Source organism: Lygodium microphyllum, chromosome 7 (assembly GCF_053477565.2).
Source record: "Lygodium microphyllum isolate KBCC chromosome 7, Lygodium_microphyllum_v1.1.10, whole genome shotgun sequence".
Lineage (NCBI taxonomy): Eukaryota > Viridiplantae > Streptophyta > Polypodiopsida > Schizaeales > Lygodiaceae > Lygodium > Lygodium microphyllum.
In genome coordinates, this window is record NC_141141.1 from 153,892,678 (window position 1) to 153,914,159 (window position 21,482).

The 21,482-nt window shown below is 45.2% G+C and overlaps 1 protein-coding gene across 4 annotated transcripts in view; it reads left to right on the forward strand.

Moving 5' to 3' along the window:
• The first annotated feature begins 644 nt into the window (after window positions 1-644).
• The window catches only part of LOC148034102 (C2H2 and C2HC zinc fingers superfamily protein), a 37,196-nt gene continuing 16,358 nt past the window's right edge, over window positions 645-21,482 (forward strand). Inside the window, exons 1-3 of one of the 4 annotated variants that reach the window (XM_087682109.1) lie at window positions 645-1,031; window positions 1,114-1,175; window positions 10,860-10,935. In XM_087682109.1, the coding sequence (XP_087538235.1) occupies window positions 902-1,031; window positions 1,114-1,175; window positions 10,860-10,935 (268 nt within the window). In that variant the 5' untranslated portion in view covers window positions 645-901. The remainder of the gene's footprint in view (window positions 1,032-1,113; window positions 1,176-10,859; window positions 10,936-21,482) is intronic. The other 3 variants (XM_087682108.1, XM_087682111.1, XM_087682110.1) reach the window with 3 other exon arrangements.

Below are 21,482 nucleotides of genomic sequence, written 5' to 3' on the forward strand. Positions count from 1 at the left end.
CTTGAAGTTATCTTTGTAATCATCTTTATAATTTGTTTCCAATTCAGCTTTGAAGACAAAGCTCTTTTAGGTTGGGATGACTTGTAATAAAGCATAAGTCACCTTAGTCTAGAGTAGGCTAGGGTTAAGTATAAAAGGTGGAGATGTAATTTGTGAGGGATCTTTTTTGCCATTTCAAGCAATATATATGCTTTGAGGTTTCTTCCTCCCACCAACTAAGAAGGTGTGTGCTCTTATCCACCAAGATATGAGGTGCATACCATATCCCACCTTGACATAAGGTGAGTATTCATGTTATAGCTTACATCTATGATTCTCAGCCTTTCATGGCAATATTATTTCATGCCTAGGTACTTTGGCTATTGCTACCTTGCAAACATGGTGTATTTCTTGTATTTCTTTGCAAGAGTGATGCATTTCATGAATTTTTAATTATTTAATTTGTTATAAATATTGGTTGATTAGAGAGAGAGAGAGAGAGAGAGAGAGAGAGAGAATGAATAAAAAATTAAAAACGGAGAGGAAAAAAAAAGAGTGAAAAATAATAAATAGATTATTGAATGAAGTTGCTGTGCTATTGTTTGCCGCTTCGAGACAACAAAGTTGCTGCGAGACAATCTAATGTTCCGTATGCACCAAGCGCGAACAAAATGCTAATGTAGCCCAAACGAATCATTGTGGAGATAAGGGAGACCCAAAAACGTTACATGAGATGATACGCACAGACATGGCGGACTGATTTACTTTGTTCCACCGCTTCCTAACTTTCAAGGCAAGCGCTTTCGATTCGAATGTGAACACCTTGTTTCCGAGATTCCAATGCCACCACTTGCTCTCAGACGAGAAAAGTTGGGAAAAAGGCCGCACATTCCGTCAAGTTTACGCCCTCCGAGCCAGAGCCATGCCTGTGGCGAAGTATTACTGCGATTACTGCGACAAAATGTTCCAGGACACCGTCGTGGCTCGGCGTCGCCATTTGCAGGGTGCCATGCATCAACGCGCGAAGAGACTATGGTTCGAGTCATTCAAAGGTAATACACTTAAACGGTCTCCCCCTTTTGAAACGCTTCTTCCTGCTCTTGATTGTGCAGTTTTTCTGTCTGTTTTATGTAGAATCGGTTCGCTTTGAGGCAGAGGCTGCAACTAAAGCACTGTGTATGCAGTTTATGAGGAAGGTACCGCTACTTGTTCTTTTGATTCCTTGATGCTGAGCGGGTTTCACGTATAGTGCGTCATCTAGTTTGCGTTGAAGGGGTTAAGTGCATTGCGCGCCACTGTCTATTCATGCCAGTTTAGTAATTGGGTATCTTCAGAAAAATCGTGTCATGCAGAGTGTTACGATTCAAAGACCTGTCTATCAAAATCTTGTGTCGCAGAGAATATTATGATTGAAAGAAAGAAACAGTAGGCTTGTGAGAATGGGCAGTGGAGGTGGAGATGGAGTATGCTGTTTAGAGTTGAACGGCATCTATTCTTCCCACCTTACTTTGACATTCTTGATGGAACTCAATGAGCCCTTTGTGGTAATTTGTGATACCGACAATGTGGTTATTGGAGTAGTGTTGCACGGTAGGGCCATTCAGTGGCCTATGAGAGTTGGAAAGTTAAGTGGTCAGAGTCAAATTTACCACCTGAACAAGAAATTGTCTCCTATTGTGTAGATCTTGAAGAGATTGAGTTATAAAACTTCAATGGATAGGATTTTTTTGGATTATGATGCCCTACTCGTTCGCTCAATTGTCACGACTAATTTTGCATTCGTTGAAGGTGGTGGCAATTTCTTTCCTAGTTGAACTTTAATATAGGATATGTTTGGGAAAAAAATTGAGTGGCAATTTATTGAGCTAGGTAGCTCCATTTTGTGATGTTGACCTCTTTAATGGGGTCCAATTTCTTTGCTCCTTAAAGTGCTCTATGAGGCTGATCTTGATTTGGTCCACAGATGGATGATTACCAATAAGGTCTTTGTTTTGAGTTTGTGCTTAGGGATGGGTCAATATATTACTAAGATTGACTTTGTCTTTTTGTTGCAAGACAAAACATGCCTATTATTTGCCAAGAAGCATGTGATACGACCAATTATAGAGCATGGTGCACTAGTGAAGGTCCTATACTTGAGAAGTTATCTCCACATTTGTTTTGGTCCTCATGTTAGGGAACGTGTGTGGAGCAATGCATTCACTTGTATATATGGAAAGCTAGACTCTAGAGGATAAGGTCTCAAAGTGTCGCAAGTAGAAGATAGAAGGTACAAGAATAATGAAGATCACTAGTTGTACCAATCTAGGGAGGAGTGAAACTAGCGAACATAGCAGTGGAAATGATGAAGAATAGCTAGCCATTTTGTGAGGACTCAAAACGCAACAATCTAAAGTGTCTAGTAATGATGAGTGATGTGAAGAGCCCTCTAGAATGGAATTGCTTGTGAAGATATGCTAGGGCTTGCATTGAGGAAACATAGCATGTACGACCAAGATCGAAACACAGAGAGAAAAAACTTTGAAGTGAATGAATGCTGTAAATGAATGTAAGAGTGCATAGAATGCCCAAGGGCAGAGTAATGCAATGTTAGAGAGTGACGTCCACCAGAGATGGATTCCAAGTGCTGTGACTATCAATTGGAGTGTTAGAGTGCAGGAAATACCAAACGCTGTCCACCAAAGTGTCAGAGAATTGAGGTGATCATAGGAGAGGTGTTTGCTTATGTAGACGGCTTGTTGGACAACATAAAACGCAGGTATTGTAGTAGTCACATGGTGGGAGAGATGGCGGTAGCCTGTCGCCTAGCACCAAATGCTAAAAACGCGGGTTGATTAGGTGCTATGATGATGTAGCATGTGGAGACATCTAAACAGCGAGGCAAAAGCTGAAAATAGGCTGTCTAGGGTTGGATAGTGATGCGTTGCAATAGTTAGTGATGGTTGGATAGTAGATGATAGGTGGCTAATGGCTGAAATCTACACGGTAGAGTGAGAAGCTTGCACCAAAGGATGAGACTAAATGGTGGTTAGTACATCTATTTATAGATGTTGAAGGATGCCCCAAAAAATTAGGGTTTTGGAGGACCACTGAAACTCTCTTGAACCATGCATTAAATTTGCATTTTTTATTAATGAAGCATGTTTTGGGATTGTTTAAAAATGCTAATCAGCTGTAAAGTGTGTTTTAGCTCAATATCCCTTCTTAGCTCAAAATTGAGCCGAAAAGAGAAGGTTGACAATGTTTACCTCAAGGCATTCCACCCCAAAGTAGCCAAGGCATCGGAGAAAAAGTGCATGTCAGCTGCCCAATGGCCTACTAAGACTACAGAGGACACAAAGACTCAGACAGAGATAAGCAAAACTCAAATTCTAAATGCAAAGCGTAAAAGCTCAAAACTCAAACATAGAGAGAAAAAACTCTGAAGTGAATGAATGTTGTAAATGAATGGAAGAGTGTATAGAATGCCCAAGGGTAGAGCAATGCAATGTGGGAGAGTGACGTCCATTGGAGACGGATTCCAAGTGCTATGACTACCAGTCGGAGTGTCGGGTGCGGGAAACACTAAACGTTGATTACCAAAGTGTTAGGGAACTAAGGCGATAACAGGAGAGGTATTTGTTGATGTAGATGACCTGTTGGACAATAAAAATGTAGGTATTATAGCAGTCGCATGGTGGAAGAGATGGCAACAACCTATCACCTGGCACCAGATGTTGAAAACGCATGTTGATCAGGTGCTATGATGAGACAGTAGATGGAGATCTCCAAACAACAAGGTGATGGCTGAAGATAGGCCACCTAGAGTTGGATAGTGATTGGCTGCAGTCGGTGATGGTTGGATAGCAGATGGTGGGTGGTTGATGGCCGAAACCTACACAATAGTGTGAGAAACTTGCGCCAAAGGATGAGACTGAATGATGGGCAACTTGTCTATTTATAGATGTTGAAGAGTGTCCCAAAAAATTAGGGTTTTGGGGGACCACTGAAACTCTCTTGAACAATGCACCAAATTTTGTGTCTTTCATTAATTGAGCCTGTTTTGGGGCTGTTAAAAAATGCTAATCAGCTGTAAAGCATGTTTTAGCTCAACATTGCCTATTGGTAAGGAATCATTATTAGTTGGACAGCACATGAATTGAGATATTTGCATGGGTAGTGGTGTGGACAGCTATGGTACAGGGTTGAGGTTGAAGGTGTGATGGGGGGATGATGAAGAATGAATGAGAGAGTAAGTGCGAAGTGAAGATGGATAAATGCCCATGTCATATTTATAGGCACATGACTCCATGAGTTTTTGAACTCTCTTGGGTGGCACCTTGACTAAGTTGGGTTACATCGAGACACAATAAATGATACAAATAAAGTCTTCTTGGGGTTATAAATGGAAACAAAATAGGAATCAATGGAATACAATGAACTTAATGACTTTGGTATCTTAACACCTCCTCTCAGTCTTAAAAGGGTGCCTAGGAGGAGTTAAAGAGACATTCTCCACTTTGTAATCCAAGTATTTTGCTTTAAGGATACCTATAAGGAAATATAGTAGATAGGGTGTGCTGATGGCGATTGAAACTCACCCTCAGGGTAGGAGCCACTAGCTCCATGCTTCCATGCTAGTAGAAATGCGAAGGTGTAGGCAACGTGTCATGGTTGAAACATTCAAGGCCTCGACCTAGGTAGGATCTATAGATCTTGGATATCAATAGGTGAGATGGTAGCTCGATGTTGACCATTCCATCCAAGGGAAGATAAAGAAAGGGATTGCAGGATGAGTGGTGACCCCCTATGAAACTAGAGGGAGTTGACCCCCTTTTGAAGATTGAAAAACTAGAGGGCCTTGATTGTAGTCATTTCAATCAGCCAAGTTGTTGAATAAATAAAATATTCATCCTAAGCTAGGGGACATAATAGACATCGTCCAATGTAGCGAGATCAAGGTCAGTGTTAGGATAAAATTGGATGTAGCCTAGACCTTGTATCTTGACCAAGGAGTTATTCTTGTTAGTAGTCTAGATAGCTCATGTGTGAGTTTGAGCTATGCCAGGCATGGCTAGGTATTTTAGGCATTTTTTCTATGGTCATTATGATGTGTATTTGGGCATTTATTGTTGGCTGACGTGTTGCTATTTTTGGCAATGTTTTGTCGTTTATACACCGGGCTCCCTTCTTAGTTAGTCATATCATCACCACAAGTTTTGTTGGAGAGAGGGAGCTGGCACTAGTGCCTATGAGCCAATGACTCACTGTTGCACACATCATTCTCATGTTTGGTATATGGATTCCATTTCTTGAGCATTCTTTTGAGTTCTCTTCTTTGCAGTGTTCTTTTGTGTTTTTCACTTTTGTCCTTGTGTTCAATAGTTTATTATAGCATATGTTTATGCTTCCATTGCTGCATCCACTTTTGACATGGTATTAGATTTTAGGATCAGGGTTCTTGCTGCTATTTTCTACCATTTTAGGTTCGAGTTTTGGCTTTTTTGCTGCTGATTGGACTTGTTCGTGATTGCTGCAACTGATTTACAGCCCGGACGACCATCTTTTGATGATTGTCGATTTGTTTCCATTAGTGTTTTTCATACTGCTATTGGCGGTTTGAGTTTTTGGGATTGTTTCAGGGCTAGGGACTTGCTTCTTACCCTTCCACATCAGCATTTTGGTGTCTGCTGACTAAGGCGACTTGTTTCTTGGCTAGACAACTGCATTTATTGCAATTTATGTCTGCGTTTTTGTCATCAGCCTTTGTGTTTTGATTGCTTGTACTCTCTCTCTCCTCCTCTTCTTTTCTTTGTTTTCTATTTCTATTCTCTTCGATGGCTTCCCCACGTTGTTCCATTGATGACAAATTACGTGGCCCTAATTACCTAATCTGGAGTGGTTGCTATGAAGGCATGGTTTGTGCAAAAGCTCTGGAGTTTTCGAGTGTCCTTTGCGTCCTACTTTTCTTCTAGCTGATTTCTACAAGGACAATTGTGAAGAAGCTCTATTGACATGGGATAACGATGATGCATGTGCTTATTCGACTCTTCTTCATTTTATCTCCAAAGAAGTCCTTTCGACGGTCACTTGTTGCAGGACTGCTCTCGAGATTTGGGCGAAACTTTGGATGTTGTATGAGGTTCCTTCGCCTATGCGTGCACGGTGTTGTCACACTCTATGGATAACCCCAGCAGATGAAGTTTGAGCTGAAGGACACTAATGAGTCTTTCTTACTTCGTATTGCACAAGTATAGGTCAACTTTGACACGTGTAGTTCGCCCTTCCAAAGGCTCATCTTGTGGGGATTGCTCTACAAGCTCCCTTCGTAGTTTGATGGAGTGACCAATGCTTTCAGGGCTCAGATGTCATTGACACCTGTAAGTTTTCTATAGATAGCTTCAATGTTGCTTGAGCATGAGATGTCTTTATGATTACAAGGGAGACTTCCATCGTAGTCTAGTGGTTCTAGTAAGGCCTTTACAACCTTAGAGAGAGGTGATAGGAAGAAGATGTCGAAGGCCCAGTGTTATCACTGTGGTAAGAAGGGACATTTTTGCAAGGATTGCAAAGAGTTATTGGCTTTGAGGAAGAAGACCAAGAAGAACAAGAAGCTAGATTTGGACTCCTTTTTTGAGTCATTCTCTTCCTTAGACTTTGACTCGCATCCTCCGACCCTGGTGAAGGCCAAGGCTCAGAAATGATCATCTTCTTGAGATTGCGGGAAGGGCTTGGTAGCCCCTCTTGCTTTTTAGTGTAGGTGATGCGGTCATCTCTCATGACTCTTCATTGCTAGAGGGAGTGTGAGAGGATGGTGAGATGAGGGAGGTGTTGTCAAGAATGGTGCAGCAATGAAAGCATAGACAACATGCTGAAACAAACAACTGAAACACAAGACAAGAGAAAGAAAGAATGAATGAATGAACACAAATACAGATGAGAACTTAGCTGTATGCTCGGGAAACGGAATCCATATCGAACACGAGACAACAACATACAACAGTGAGTCACTAGCTGTGTGAGCACCCTGGCATCGGCTCCTCTCTCCCCAGAAGAATCCACAAATGATGGTTGAAGTACACAGAGGAGGAGGATCCCTAGCAATATATAGGCATAAAACGGAGGGATCAATAAATGCAGTCGGCCAGCATTAAATGCTCCCTAGCCCTAGACAACACTCCAGAAAATGCCAGATAAACCTATATAAAATGCTGTAGCCTCTACAACACAGACTCACACCTGAGCTGACTATTCTGCTAACACCCTCTCTCAGATTAGGGGTGATCTGATACAATACAATAGTACAATGATAGGAAATCATAAACTATACAACATAGAACCACCAGAAGAACCATGGATATCCAAGCACTGAGTGGCCAGCCCACCACCAAGATGCCTCGGAGAGTATCTGACGTCGATGTCGAGCATAATGGCACCACCTGAAAATAGAGAAGAATCATACCAGCTCTATGTGTTATGTCACTCAGGACATACAAGACCAATCTGCCAAACATGTCTTTGAACATGTGACCATGGAATCCCCGCCTTCGGCCAAAACCGCCAAAGTGTCCCCTCATGTGGGCTCCCTACGAAAGCTGCCCACTCTCTGTCAAGTAACCAGCCCATCATGAACTTGGATGTCAATCCTAGCTCCAGTATTTGTACCTACCAGACTTCGGTCAATGCGTCAGGGATGTCACTCTTTGGATCCTGTGCATCTGTATAGACATATAGATGAGGCATGGCTGCCCCATCTCACCACCCTTTCACACTCCCTCTCTGGCATTGGAGAGTTGTGAAGGATGTCCGCATCACCACCACTAGAAAGCAGCTGAGGAAGGGACCACTAAGCCCTTCCCACTATCCGAAGAAGAGGATTCCTTCTGCGCCTTGGACTTTGCCGTGGCGGGAGGATCGGAATCGGAAGCTGAGGCAGATGATGACTCGTCGGAGGAGTCCGCATCCTGCTTCATCTTCTACTTCTTTTTCTTCCTAGAAGGCGCTAACTCTTTGCAGTCCTTCCTTAAATGACCTTTCTTGCCACAGTGTTAACACTGGGTCTTCGAATTCTTCATCTTCGAACCCCTCTCTGAAGCTGCGAGAGTCTCACCTGAACCTCCATAATGTGACGGAAGCCGCCCCTGTAGTCGCAAAGTAGCCTCATGCTCAAGTAGCATGGAGAACATGTGAAGAAAACTGATAAGAGTTGATGGCTACCATTGAAGCTCGGGTTGAAGCTCTTCAAATCCGGGCTGAAGAGAATGCTGGGCAAGCTTCAATACCTTTGCTCCGATACCAGTTGAAAGGGAAGTGGAACCCAGGAGGAAGAAGCTTGGCGGTGAGAGCTATGGCGGATGGAGAGCAAGAGCCAAGAGAGTGAGAGACTCAAAAGTGGGAACTCCAACAACCACAATGTGTGGCCGAGCCTTCCTTTATTCAAACTGTCACTAAAAGAATAAATAATAAGTGATTGTGAAGGGTGCTGCCACTTGCAGTGTGGAGTGGCGGGTGCTGTCAGTGTAGTAATACACGGGCGGCTAGGCGGAGGTGTCTATACCCCCAACAAAGTGCTTGGGAGGGTGTCCCATGCGATGAAAATCCTTAGTGTTAGGTGGTGGACGACCTTCCCCATGGGTGCATTTGCACCACCTAGGTGTGAAAGCATAGAGGTTCCAAGGGGAAAGGAAGTGCCTAAATTTAAAGAATCCCCTAGTGTGGTGTGCGATGTCATATGTGAAGTGTTGAATGGAAATGTGAATGAGGGTGTAAATGTAGAGTGAGATGTAGTGGAAGAGAAGGGTGGGATTGGAAATCGTGGTGTTGACAGAATTTATGTGAATAAAGATGCATTGTTTTTAGGAGATTGAAAAGTAGATAATGATGGGAATAATGATTGAAGTGATGATGATGATGATGCAACGACTTTAGTCTGACTATTCGAAACAAAACTTGAAGAAAAATTGTACTTCTTGCTGGTTTCTTCCATAGGATTTCTAGTCTTATATGGAGGTTCCATCCATTGTAAAATCAATAGTCTTGTGCATTGGATCTAAAGGGGGATAGTCAATGATCATGGAGCAGAGCTTGAAGATAACTACACTATCTTGGCTGATCAGGTGGCAACACTTGTGGGTGAAGATCTCTCTGTGTAAGTGGCTGTAGACAGGCAATTGTTGGGCAACCCTTGAAGATAACTATACTATCTTGGCTGATCAGGTGGCAGCACTTGTGGGTGAAGATCTCTCCATGTAAGTGGCTGTAGACAGGCAATTGCTGGGCAACCCTTACAGATGAAGAAAACTGAAAATGCAGGTATGGATATAGGGCTGATAAAGAGGGTGTAACCTGCTGTAGACGGCTTGAATTTGCTTCCATAAAGTGGCTGATGGCTGGGATTGTTGCTCAGGTACTGGGGTGGCAGCAATAGTTGGAAACACACAATAACGATGAAGATGATCTGCTGTACCAGTCTGGGGAGGAGTAAAATCAGCAAATGCAGCAGTGGAATTGATGAATAGGTTATTAGGCTATGTGGACTCAAAACACAGAAATCTGGAATGTTTGGACTTGATGGCGATGTGAAGAGGACCTCTAGAATGAAATTGTTTTGCTGCTAAGGCATCACGATCAGCTGGACAGTACCAAGAATTGAGATATCCACCAGGATAGGGGTGTGAACAGCATTGATAGAGGGCTGAGGCTGAAGGTATGATGGGGGAATGATGAAGAATGAATGAAAGAGTAGATGTAAAGTGACGAATGCTCATGCACTATTTATAGGCACAATAGCATATGCCATGTCACACATGGGTGGTTACTTGTGTCATGATCCAGGTGATGAGCATCTTTGCTTGGCTTAATCTCGAAGGTTGGTGAGACTTGACACAAGCACAAAGACTTTTTCTTCCCTCACTTGCATGAACTTCCATGCGCTGCTCTTGCCTTTTGCTTTGACTTTAGTTTTCTTGTCTTTTAAACTTGTTTGCGGTTTGTCCTGTTGTTTTCCTGTGCATATATATTTGCTATCTGCTTCTCCTTTGCTTTCATTTACCTTGCCCATCATTGGATACCCTTCCTAGAAGGTTGAAACAAGCAAAATCTTCCACCTTGCACCAATTGACAGTGTGTGATCTGCTCTCCTTGCATTGTAGTGATGACCTTTGTGATGGGTGGACCTGTGCTCTGTTACCGTGAAAAGAAACACGAAACTCTCTCTTCCTCACTGGATGATTAAAGGGAACAAGTGAAGGAACAAACACTGACAATGTAAAAATTAATGTAAAATGATGTCCTATAAATAGACAAAACATGGAATGCCATTCAAGGTGCATCGTTGTGCCAAAAATAGGCTGCCCAAGGACTGAAATGGGTATGGACACACTATCTGAAATCCTTGTCATGTCTAAGCATCCTAGAAGATAGCGGATGAAGCTAGTTGGGTTTCAAATGCCTCTTCTCTATCAACACTTTGGGTCTATGGCTATGTTAGGAAAGTATAACCAGTTTTTAAATTTGGGTTTGTGAAACTAATGTTTTCTTGATCCCAAAGAGAAGGCATAGTGCCATGGCATTCGTTGCTGGTTTGGCTATCATACAGTTTTGCTCGAAATACTCTGTCTTTGATACTCATTGAAGTTTTATTAATACTCTCGAATAGACATGAAGGCTTAGACAATGCCAGTGTAAGTAATTTGATCAAGTTAGTAGACGGAGAGCCTGAATCTTCTGATTCACATTCTTGCCAAATTTCCTGCATATGGTATTAATAACTTTAAGTAACACTTGCCGGTCACTCTAAGAGAAATATGACCAGGGATAGAGTTTTCAAATATAGCTTCTATGAAAAGTGTGAAATAAGCTAAGTTTCTCTAATATGTACACAGTGTGTTATATAATGCCAGGGGTTTTGTCAATATGGCAAGCATTGCAAATATCAACATGTGCCCCCTTATCAATCTCAATTTCTAAATCAGTCAGGTGTGTATTGTCAAACACATGCATTCAAATTCTAAATTATCTGGATTCACTTGTATGTTCAAGTATTTTATGTTACAAGACATCAAGATATGCTGACATGATGAATTGTTTGCTGTAAAAACACACAAAACACCCATGCTCACCACTGAAAATCATATACTACGCACCCCAACCCCCGGTGTGACACCCTGCGGGCCCGTGCAGCTATTTTCCCTTGTCAAGAAAAGGGTGTTAGGGGGGCGGGGTGTGGTGGAAAAGAGAAAAAGAATCCTTCCCTGTCCCCCCTTTCTCAATCTCTATTTTCATATCAGCTAGGTATGTTTTGCCAAATGAATGTGTGCACGATGTACAGTGCACATGCTGCATTCACCTTGTGTGGTCAAGCATTTAATTTTGGACAGATGATTGAATACTGACATATTGGATGGATTGTCCCCCCCTCTGCCCTGCCCTTTCCTCTTCTCTCTTGCTTCCAATCCAGCTGTGGATGCTTTTATATGTATTGTAGCTTAAGTTGTGAGTCCTCAAGAAGCTAAAAGATTAAGGGAGCTGTTTTTATAAGTAGAGTGGAGATAAGAAATGCTGTGGCATAGTGAAACACGGCATTGGATACAAAAATCGATTGTGCTTATAACCGAATGCACGTGCAGATAGCTTTTGAAGACTTAGACATGGCAGCTATATGGTATGGTCAGCCCATCAAAGTTGCTATGAATGGATACACTGACTATTTTAGGGTATTATGTGTGCTCAATTGGCAAATGGATCACATTTTTGGGCCTTAGCTTATGCTGATTGTTTATTCTCTATGACTAATACCAACCCAAGGGATGAATAGTATAGCCCACTATTTGGACTAGAGACATGGTATTTAAGTAGTCACGGGATGAACAGCATCAATTAGTTTCTAAAAGGATCCTGAATCTCATTCGAGACTATGGTGAGTTTGTACATTTCGCAAATATCAATTGTCGGGCTTGAATCTATTGCATTATCTATGTTCTTAATTCTTATGTAAAGTGCAAATAGTCTGGTGTTTCAATCACGTGAGGTTGTTGCTTGGAATGAATGCTTTCATTATAAAAGCTCTAGGATTTCTCAAGGATGAGATCATTTTCTGATGGAGGATGCATGTAGGGCCTGAATATGCTATATACCAATTGACAGTAAAGGCAATGTTCAATGCTGAATGCTTTACTCAAAATTAGCTAGTGGCTTGACATGAAAATGAAGGCTTTTGGAATATCATTACAATACATAAGGATGTTTTCTTGGGCAAATTCAACAGTCGAATTCTTGGCAGTCCATCTTACACTTGCTTAATCCAAGATTGGAAAAGATCTGTTTGATGTCAAATGGTTGTGAAGACCACTTGCATGAAGTTGGAAAGCTTTTTTTGGTGCAGTATTTTAAGTGCCATGAGAGCTACACTAGGCTGCTCCCTGTCTCCTTCATAGTTCTTATATAGAATATGGGCTGCGCATGTACCATTGACCAATTCAGGGTAAAACAAGAACTATTTTCTGTTCATGGAATTCTTCGACCTGAATCTACATGCATATTGTATCCATCTGTGGGTCAATTAGTGTGATGTGGATGCTTTGTGGCATTTAGCAGAATAACCCTCAAATGCATGATGTGAATGCTTTGGGGCATTGCAGAATAACCCTCAATTGGACTGATTGGATAGACTTAGAGATTGGAAGAGGAAAATCACACTTGCTTGTTGTGCATTATCTTTATAAGCTATGTCTTTCATACAATGTGTAACCATACAATGCGTTTCATTGGCCTTGAAATACAAAACACATGAAATATGAAATGTCTAAAATGTTTTATTGGAGCATCATCAACGCCTAGAAACTTATTCTTCAACTATGTCAATAAACTACCTCAACTACCTCTCCAAATGGAGTCTTATAGAAGAGAAAAAAACCTACTGAAAAAAAGTAAGTACCATGTCCATCTTTCAAATTAGCATCTAAATGCACATACAACCAATTTAGCAAAGCTCAGGTAGCCAGGCAATGCCAAAGTGAAAATGCTAGAGCCTCTCAGTGCACGTGCATCTCAAGCAACATGTGTGAAAGTGATGTTGCACAAGACAATGCACATCCAACTAGCTTTGAAATCTCAAGCAACATGTGTGAAAGTGATGTTGCACAAGACAATGCACATCCAACTAGCTTTGAAATTTGACGAAGTACATAATTGTAGATTCGAATCAGCATAAAAGCAAAACATTTCAGGCTAGAGCCTCTCAGTGCACATCAAAGTGAATATGCTAGAGCCGCTTAGTGCACGTGCATCTCAAGCAACATGTGTGAAAGTGATGTTGCACAAGACAATGCACATCCAACTAGCTTTGAAATTTGACAAAGTACATAATTGTAGATTCGAATCAGCATAAAAGCAAAACATTTCAGGCCCTAAATGTTTTACCCTAAAAACATACTTTTTCACACTGGAATGTCTTACCCTTGGTTCGCAGTGCTTGCTAGGATTTTTGATAGTTCTTCAAGATAGAACATTGTGGCACATTGAATGCTTTGCATGCGGATACAACACCCTTTGACCAACTTCCACAGGAGCTTTGCATGCTGATGTGAGGGTCTCAAACAGATTGATTAGCGTGACTGTTGAGAAAGATGGCCCAGTACATGGAGTGATTTTGGACACAAGTGAAGCCTTAGAGATTCCCAAGCATGATGCCAAGCCCATGATGCACAACCGGATACCAGAGAGGTCATCAAGCCTCTTGACTTCCACCCTTAGCATGGCTTCAGTTAGTACAGACAAACCTGCACATTCTGAATTCTAGATCCGTAGGTACCAGAGAGTTCTGATGCCAACCACAGCCTCTACTGTATTCAGATGCTGGTACCTCTACCTTGGATGATGCCAGAGTCCATACATCAGACCTTGGTTTTGATCAAAAGGTCCTATTTGCGAACCTTGGCTGTAGATTTGGTGTATGACTATCAACCATGTTTCCAAACACCTTGATGGTAGGCACGAAGTTGTGGAATAAGGTGAGCAAGTATATGCACATGTTTTGGCAGTTTTGGTGGAATCTTGTACACAATTACTGATGTTATAGAATTAGGGGAGTGGATGGAGGCATGTCTGGATGGTCATCCACTGTTTGAAGTGGTTTCCTTAGAGGAACAAGAGGCAGATCCTGTAGTTAAATTGCTGACAAATGCTACAAAGGAGGGGCAAAAAGTGGAGAGGAACAATGGGAGACTTTTCAGTCAGTTTACCACCATGTATCTCTTCTAAATCATTTTTTTTGAACTAGGCTGACACCACATTCCAAAACCTTTGATAAGAAGTATGAAAATGATTCTTGATGGACACATTCTTTCAAACCTAGTGGCTGACATCACATTCCAAAACTTTGATAAGAAGTAAGAAAATGTTTCTTGATTAATCAATTGTCAGAATGTAGGTCTCTTTCTCTGAAATGCAAAATGGACAATCTTTCAAGCACATTGTTTGATATACCATTGAGCACACAGTACTCACGCTTTCAGCCTTCTTAATGATCTCATATTAAACTGGAATTATCATTCTCAAGATCTAAATGGAATAGTTGGCGTTGTAGAGCTTCCTACTTGGAGTATGCTTGGCTTTATATATGGATTAACATACTATATACCTCTTTTTACCAATATTTTCTTGAAATTATAGCAATTTAAGCTATTTTGGAGAATCTCATATATGCACTTATTGAAGGTTATTTTTGGTTTCAAGTGTCACTTGTTACCTATCCAAGTTGTTGATTTTAGTTAATGCCGAAGGCTTTCGGATTTTAGGTACTACATTAATGATTTTTTCAATGCCATGTGGGAAAGTTTCTCATGCTGGAAATTTGAGTGCATGAAATGTTTAAAATATTGTAGGATAGTGGTATTAAAATGCACGAAAGGATTCAGCATGTTTGACATTAGAGAGGATATAATGATTTTTTTTTTTGTAAGTAAAATGTGTGTGATTATATTACTAAAAAAAACTGATTACAACGGAGTGCTCATGCTCAATAGACTAACTGGAGCTAATGAAAGTCACAAATACATCATGTATATAAGCCTCTCAAGGCAGTTTGGGGGGGATGGGGGCAAGAACTCATGGAAGGGGATGTATCGTCATCTGGGGCTCCCTGCCTGCATCACGAAAAACAGGTCTTGGCTGCCCCAAGTGCTCATGAAATGACATCCGAGCTCCTAACGAGCCCTAGACACTCCCTGCATCTGATCCCATCGCCCGTGGAGGGAGTGGATGATGGAGGTCCAGAGCTCTGCTAAGGTCGCCTGTACTGAAAGTCTCTCTCCGCCGAAAGCCTCCTGACACTGCGCCTTCCAGATATGCCAACCAGCAAGACTCCCTATGATCTCCCATATTTCAGAGCGGTGTGCTGTGGGCTCCAATATTTGGCGGATGGGTTGAGTCTCCAAATCGACCACTGTGCACGACCTTGCCTCGATAATGAATATCGTGTCCTTCATCTTGGCCTCATACAGAAGGTGACGGCTTGGCTGATTGCCTGCTAGTAGAAAGCTCCCCATGAGATACATCCAAGGTTGGGTACTATACGGCGAAGGATGCGGCATGCATCTCTCCACACGAGCTGCGCCGCCTCACACAACCAAAGTCAGTGCTTTGGGGTTTTCAAAGGCTGCTGTGTACAACGGTTACAACCTCCCTCTTGCATCCGGGCAAGCCAACTTCCCACTGCCAAGCCTCCATGTGCCACCAGCCATAAGAAATACGATACCCTCCTCAGCCTCCAACTATCCCATAGTCGGCGCCAGAAGGTTCGTCGGAAAGGCTTCGTGATGCTGTGCTCCGCCCAATGCCTGCTACGTGACGTCGCTCAATCCATATCCTTTTGTATCAGTACGTGTCTGCCAATCGTGGCAGTGTACTCCAGGAACCTCGATGGCTTCTTGGCGACCGTAGTGGCGCTATAGCCACTCTCCCAAATCCCACTCTAGCTCATCAAGTGGCCTGCCCTTCCAAATCCAGAGGCGCCACTCCTTAAGCTCCTGCCAGAATACAAAAAGGGTTTAGCTGCCATGTCTTCCCCTGAAGGCTAATCACCCGGATCCTGCTCCATGAAAGGACAGCTATTCCCTCATCTTGCTGTTCTCTGTCAAGAGCTATACGCCCCTCCTCCTGTACGGTGAAGAGGGTCCCAGGTGGAGCGCCGCCCACTCTATCTGCCACCTGTGGGGGAATGCTTGCTGGTAAAAACCTAGCGACCCATACCTTCCCGGGCTCTATCAGCTCTCGTATCGGGGGAGCAAGCCACTCCTGAGGTATGGCTGCGTCTATCTTCCTTCTCCTCAGCTCCACTTCTCTCTGGTAGCCCGATACTCACTGCAGCACCTCCTCGTCCACCATCTTGTACACCTCCTACCAAGTCCTGATGGTACAAGCCGGGCCGGCCTCCCAACCAGCCCATTGGATGTGGGGGCGCTCGCCAATCTATGCGCCTTCCCGGTCTTTGACTTGAGGGCTCCAGATCACTGATTGACGATCTATCTCCTCCTGGCAACCTGGGGGGCCCTGGATTAGGGCCTTACGGAGCCCTTGCCACACGCGGAGCAAGCTGCGTAGGAAAGGTGATCTGGGTGGGGTGATTTGGGTTGACGTGAGGATCCATCTTAGGGACGGCCTTTCCTCACCGCCAAGCCTCGATCTACAATCTTGAAGACCCTCCTGCAATAGGAACTTCCATGTCTGCCCTCCTGGTGTGAGGCCGTGGACAATTAGCTTGCCCAAGAGGGCCATACTTTGATACTCGTGGTCTATGATCTCCAGGCCTCCCTCTGACCGATGCCGTATGATGGTCGTCCATGCCACCTTGGCCTTGGAACCCTTGGAGGTGTCTTACCTGGACCAAAGGAAGTTCCGCACTAGGTGGCAAAGTTGTACTATGCAGGATGAAGAGAAGTACCAACATGAGGCGATGTACGAGGCCGTCGCTAGGACCTGGTTAACCACCAGGGCTCGGCCTATTAGTGAGAGGCGAGCCGTGCTTTAGTAGATCAGCTTCCTCAGAATAGAATCGAGGACTGGAAGAAACTGTTTGGCGGGAGTGATGTCGAGTCCCACATGGAACCCTTGGTAATGGACGGTCTGCCCTCTGCTCACTCATCTAAATCCCAGGTGGTGCCCCACTTTGTGCTAAAGTCCGGGTCTGTGAGGAAACCAACTAACTTTTACCAGTTGATTTTAGCTCCCGCTGCAGAAGAGATCACCTCAAAAGCCAGCCTCACTCTCTCCAGCATCAACTCATCATCCTCTATGTAGAGTGCTGTATCATCTGCATACTCTGAGTCTAATAACCCAGTCTCCTCTCTCACGAGAAGTCGGAGGTTGTATAATCCGCTCACACGTGACCTAAGAAAGTGTGACATCGCCTCTGCAAAGAGTAGAAACAAGTACAGGGCCAGGGGTAAGCCCTATCGGACCGATCTCTCCAGTCGAAACTTCTCCCCTTACCTACCATCTATGAGAACCCTACTGGTGGCCGATCTGTAAAGTGCGGAGACCCCGCGAATCCAAGCTTGGGGGAAGCCCAACCTCACCATGGTGCCCTCTAGAAAATCCCAGTCCACCTTGTCATAAGCTTTCTTGAAATCCAAGAGTAGTACGGCCAGTCTTTGCTCACTGTGTTGAGCCCACTTTGTCTCCTCAAAAAAGGTGAATACATTGTCTAGGATGCTCCTATCCTAGACAAAGCCTGTTTGTGTGTCATGGATGATGTCTGGAAGCACGGGGCATAGTCGGCTACCAATCATCTTTGCCAGTGCCTTATAGGCCATTGACAATAAGGTGATCGATTGGTCTCCACTGGGAAAGCTCCAACTGGTCTCCCTCTTTGGGGAGAGGACTGATAAGGCCTGCCGAAAGATTCCCTGGCATCTGTCCTGAAGTGAAAATCTCCTGGAAGGCCAATTGGTAGGGGGTCCTTCACCACCTCCCAGTAGGTAGTGAAGAAGGCCTTAGAGAGGCCATCCTCTCCCAGGCATTTCTGCCCGTCCTGTGTATGGAAGGCCTCCTCTAGTTCCTTCTCTATGAAGGGGGACTAGGAGGGAGTGTCCCATCTCCTCTGTGACGAGGGACGGGATGTGATCCCAGACTTGCTATCTACATCGCTGTCCTCTAGCTGAGGCTGTCTCCTGCTGCTGGAAAATGTATTTGTAGTAGTCGATTGCAATCTCCATAACCTCGTCTGGGCTAGAACGAGTCCTCCCATACTGATCTTGAAGGCTATGTATCTGCTCTCGTGAGGTGTAAGGCTGGTGCACCTGGAAGAATTCCCTGCACATCGTGTCCCCCTTCCGTGCCCAGAAAACTGCTGAGGTGCGGAAAGAGAGCTCCGAGTGCCTGTTCTCTAGGCCATCAATGGTTGCTCGCACGTGCACCTCTTGTGCTTGGAGGGTGGGATCCCCTGCTGCCTCCTGCAATAATTCTGTGTGGCTGCAAGGTCCTGCTGGAGTGCTCTCTCCTCCTCCTAGCTCTGCTGCCTGGCTTGTATGGCTGCCTCTTGGCAGATACTACTCAACTCGGCTAGGACCTTTGCAACCTCTTTTGCGATCCGGTCCCTCTTGCCCCACTCCTTGGTTCAAATCTGCTCTATTTGTCTCGTCATCTCCTCCCTCCTATAGATTGAGTCAGGTTTTCGACAGGATCGTGTGTCTAGCGCAGATGCTGGGGGATCAAGTGTGAGGAGAACTAGGCAATGGCTGGACAATGTGGTGCCCACCAACTGCCCAATCTGGCCTCCATGAGAGCCTCCCCACTCTCCCACATAGAACCTGTCCGACCGCTCCAGTAGAACTCCATCTAGCCGCCTGTATCCCCAAGAGAAGTCCAATGATCTCTCCCTCTTGTGGAAGCTAGGGTCTCTCCAGGCATCGCGTGCTCCTACTACTAGTAGAAAGACCTCCCATGCCTCTTGCTCCTCCCCAATTATGCCTTCGTAGTTTTTGCCTTTGCTCTACTGGTCCTCCAAAGCCTCCAAGTTGAAGTCTTCTCCAATGATCCAGGAGTCCACCTCTGGGAGTCCATCAATGATCTCCACCCAGAACTTGCTGCATGCCCTAACCTCCATAGGGGCATAGACATTGAGGACTGCAAGGCACGAGTCCCCAATATCCAGTCTGATCCATAGAACCCTCCCTGCCACTATCGTCTTGTGATCTCGTACGTAGGCGGTGAGACTTAGGCCAATAGAGGTGCATACGCCTCCACTCCTGTTGTGGGCACCTATGGCGTGCTCCCAATAAGTGTGCGAGCTGCTCGAGAGTATCTTTCCTACCCGCTGGGCCTGGGTCGGGAGTGAGCTTGTGCTCTTGTAGAAGTAAGATGTTGATCCGTCCGGCAAGGGCAGGTTGCAACTCCTACCGAACAATCAACTTCCTAGAACCACGCACCCCACTATAGTGGAGACTGTTCACATTCCAGGATGCAAGGTGTAAGCTCATGGGGAAACCTGTGATTGACCAAACATGCATCTATTCAGTGTGGAGGTTGGTGATGAGGAGGAGAAACTATGGGGGATGCAAGTACACGCTTTGTCGTAGGTTTGGACGGCGAACTTTAGTCCCCCATGGTGGCCCTCGGCCGGAGCATAGGGGTGATAGATGCTCCAGGTGATACTATCAATGTATCTATCAGCCATGTTGAGAGTTGTGACTCTGTACACTGGTAGAAACGGGCCGCCTGTGCCAATGGCCACTCGATCACATCGTGCGGAGCTCTCCACTGTGGAGGGGCTTGAAAGATAATGCTTAAGTGTGGGACCTCGGTACTAGGCCACCAGTTGATGTCCATCATGCAATCAAGCCACTGTTGTGCAAACAGTGCTAGTTCTTCTTGTCCCATCCACTGGGAGATGTGGTCTACCACGTGACTCTTCAACTCCTCCTCTATCTGTGTCCTCGTCCAATCTCCCGAGTGAGAGGTTTGAAAGAAAAAAAGTGTACTTTGGTCCATCCGGTGGTGCTAGTAGATGGACCTTGCCTCTCCTTGACTTACGAACCACGAAGATCCCCACCTCTAGAGGTAGTGGAAACTCTCTGTGCTCCGCAACTCTCAGGCAGGACCATGGGCCATTGCGAAAGAACTCCTGTGGCAAGAGCTGTGCCTGTCTTGGGAAAGTGTGATGGGCGGTAGGGGCAGATGAGCTAGTGGTGGCTGTGTGGGAGAGGGAAGACTGCTGGTACAAGGAGAATGTAGGCGCGTGTGGCTCATCACCTCCTGTGGGAGGAGGGGGGTGGGTCTTGGGGGGATCGCCTGAACTGGGTGTGGATCACGGGGGTGCTCAGCAGGGGAGGTGGGTGTGGGGGCTGTGGGATCTCAGGTGAGGTAGTTTGTGGCGCGGTGGTGGATGTGGGGGACTGCGGTCTTCCTGGGTGGGGCGGGCAAGGGGGGGGGTTGCGAAGTGCTTTATCGAGGGGGCATCGCTCGCCCCACCTACTCCTTGTTGTCGAGGCTGCGTTTGAGGAGTTGGCTGCGGCTCCCCTTGTTGTCTCCCTCTTTGTCGTCTCTGGACTTGTATGAAGCCGTCAATGTCCACCTGTGGGCTTGTTGACGGAGCCGCCTTGGCTCCGAAACACGTACAATCTGCTGCTTGATTCCCAAAGTCGTGGCAGCGTAGGCACTGCCTTGGTTGCCCGGTCACAATGACCTGTTGCCTAAAGGAGTGACGTCCTACCTTAATCTCCAGGAACTTTGGTATACTCTTTGTGTCTGACTGGGGGGGGGGGGGGGGCACTCGCAAGGTGTTTGACTGGGGGGGCACTTACAAAATGCACCGGCGTCTGACCAGAGGTTTCCATTGCGCGACCCTATCGAGGACCTACCAATCACGCTATAGTGGAGGGAGCAATGGTGGGGGGGGGGGGGGGGGAATGCTCTTTTCTTGGTAGTGGGGTAGTCACTGGTCTCCACGGATGGCTGGAACACGACAGAATATGTGAGTGGGGGTTGCCGGACGTGGGCCTTGTGGCTATGGAGATGGGAGCACCACACGCGGTGGGGGGGCAATTACAAGCTTTGGACCGCACAGGAAGTCTTGGTGGCCAGCAAGGCGGGGGGGGGGGGATTGTGCAACGCGTTAGGGTGGAGGGGAGGGGGCGGTAGAGGAAGAGCTGGCGGAGGAGGGGGCTGCTGATGGGAGTTGGCGGAGGAGGGCGAGTGGATGGAGGGGGAGGGAAGGTTGGGCGGAGGGAGGAGGGGAGGTGAATGCTATGGGAGGCGGGGGAGGCTTTGGGTGGGCACAATGGTAGCACTGGATGGGTGCGACGAAAACAGAGGCGTGGCGGGTTCAAGCTATCTGGAAATTTCTCAACGTTATGTTGTTGGATTCTAGAGAGGATATAATGATGAGTGTGTGATTTTGACCTTGATAGTGCATAATCATCACATGGACCTCTAAGAGAGGCTCTATGACAATACCCTACGGAAGAAAGGAAAGATGAGCGAGGGCAGAGAATAATGTTGTGGGGTGGTGACATTAAAATTCATGAAAG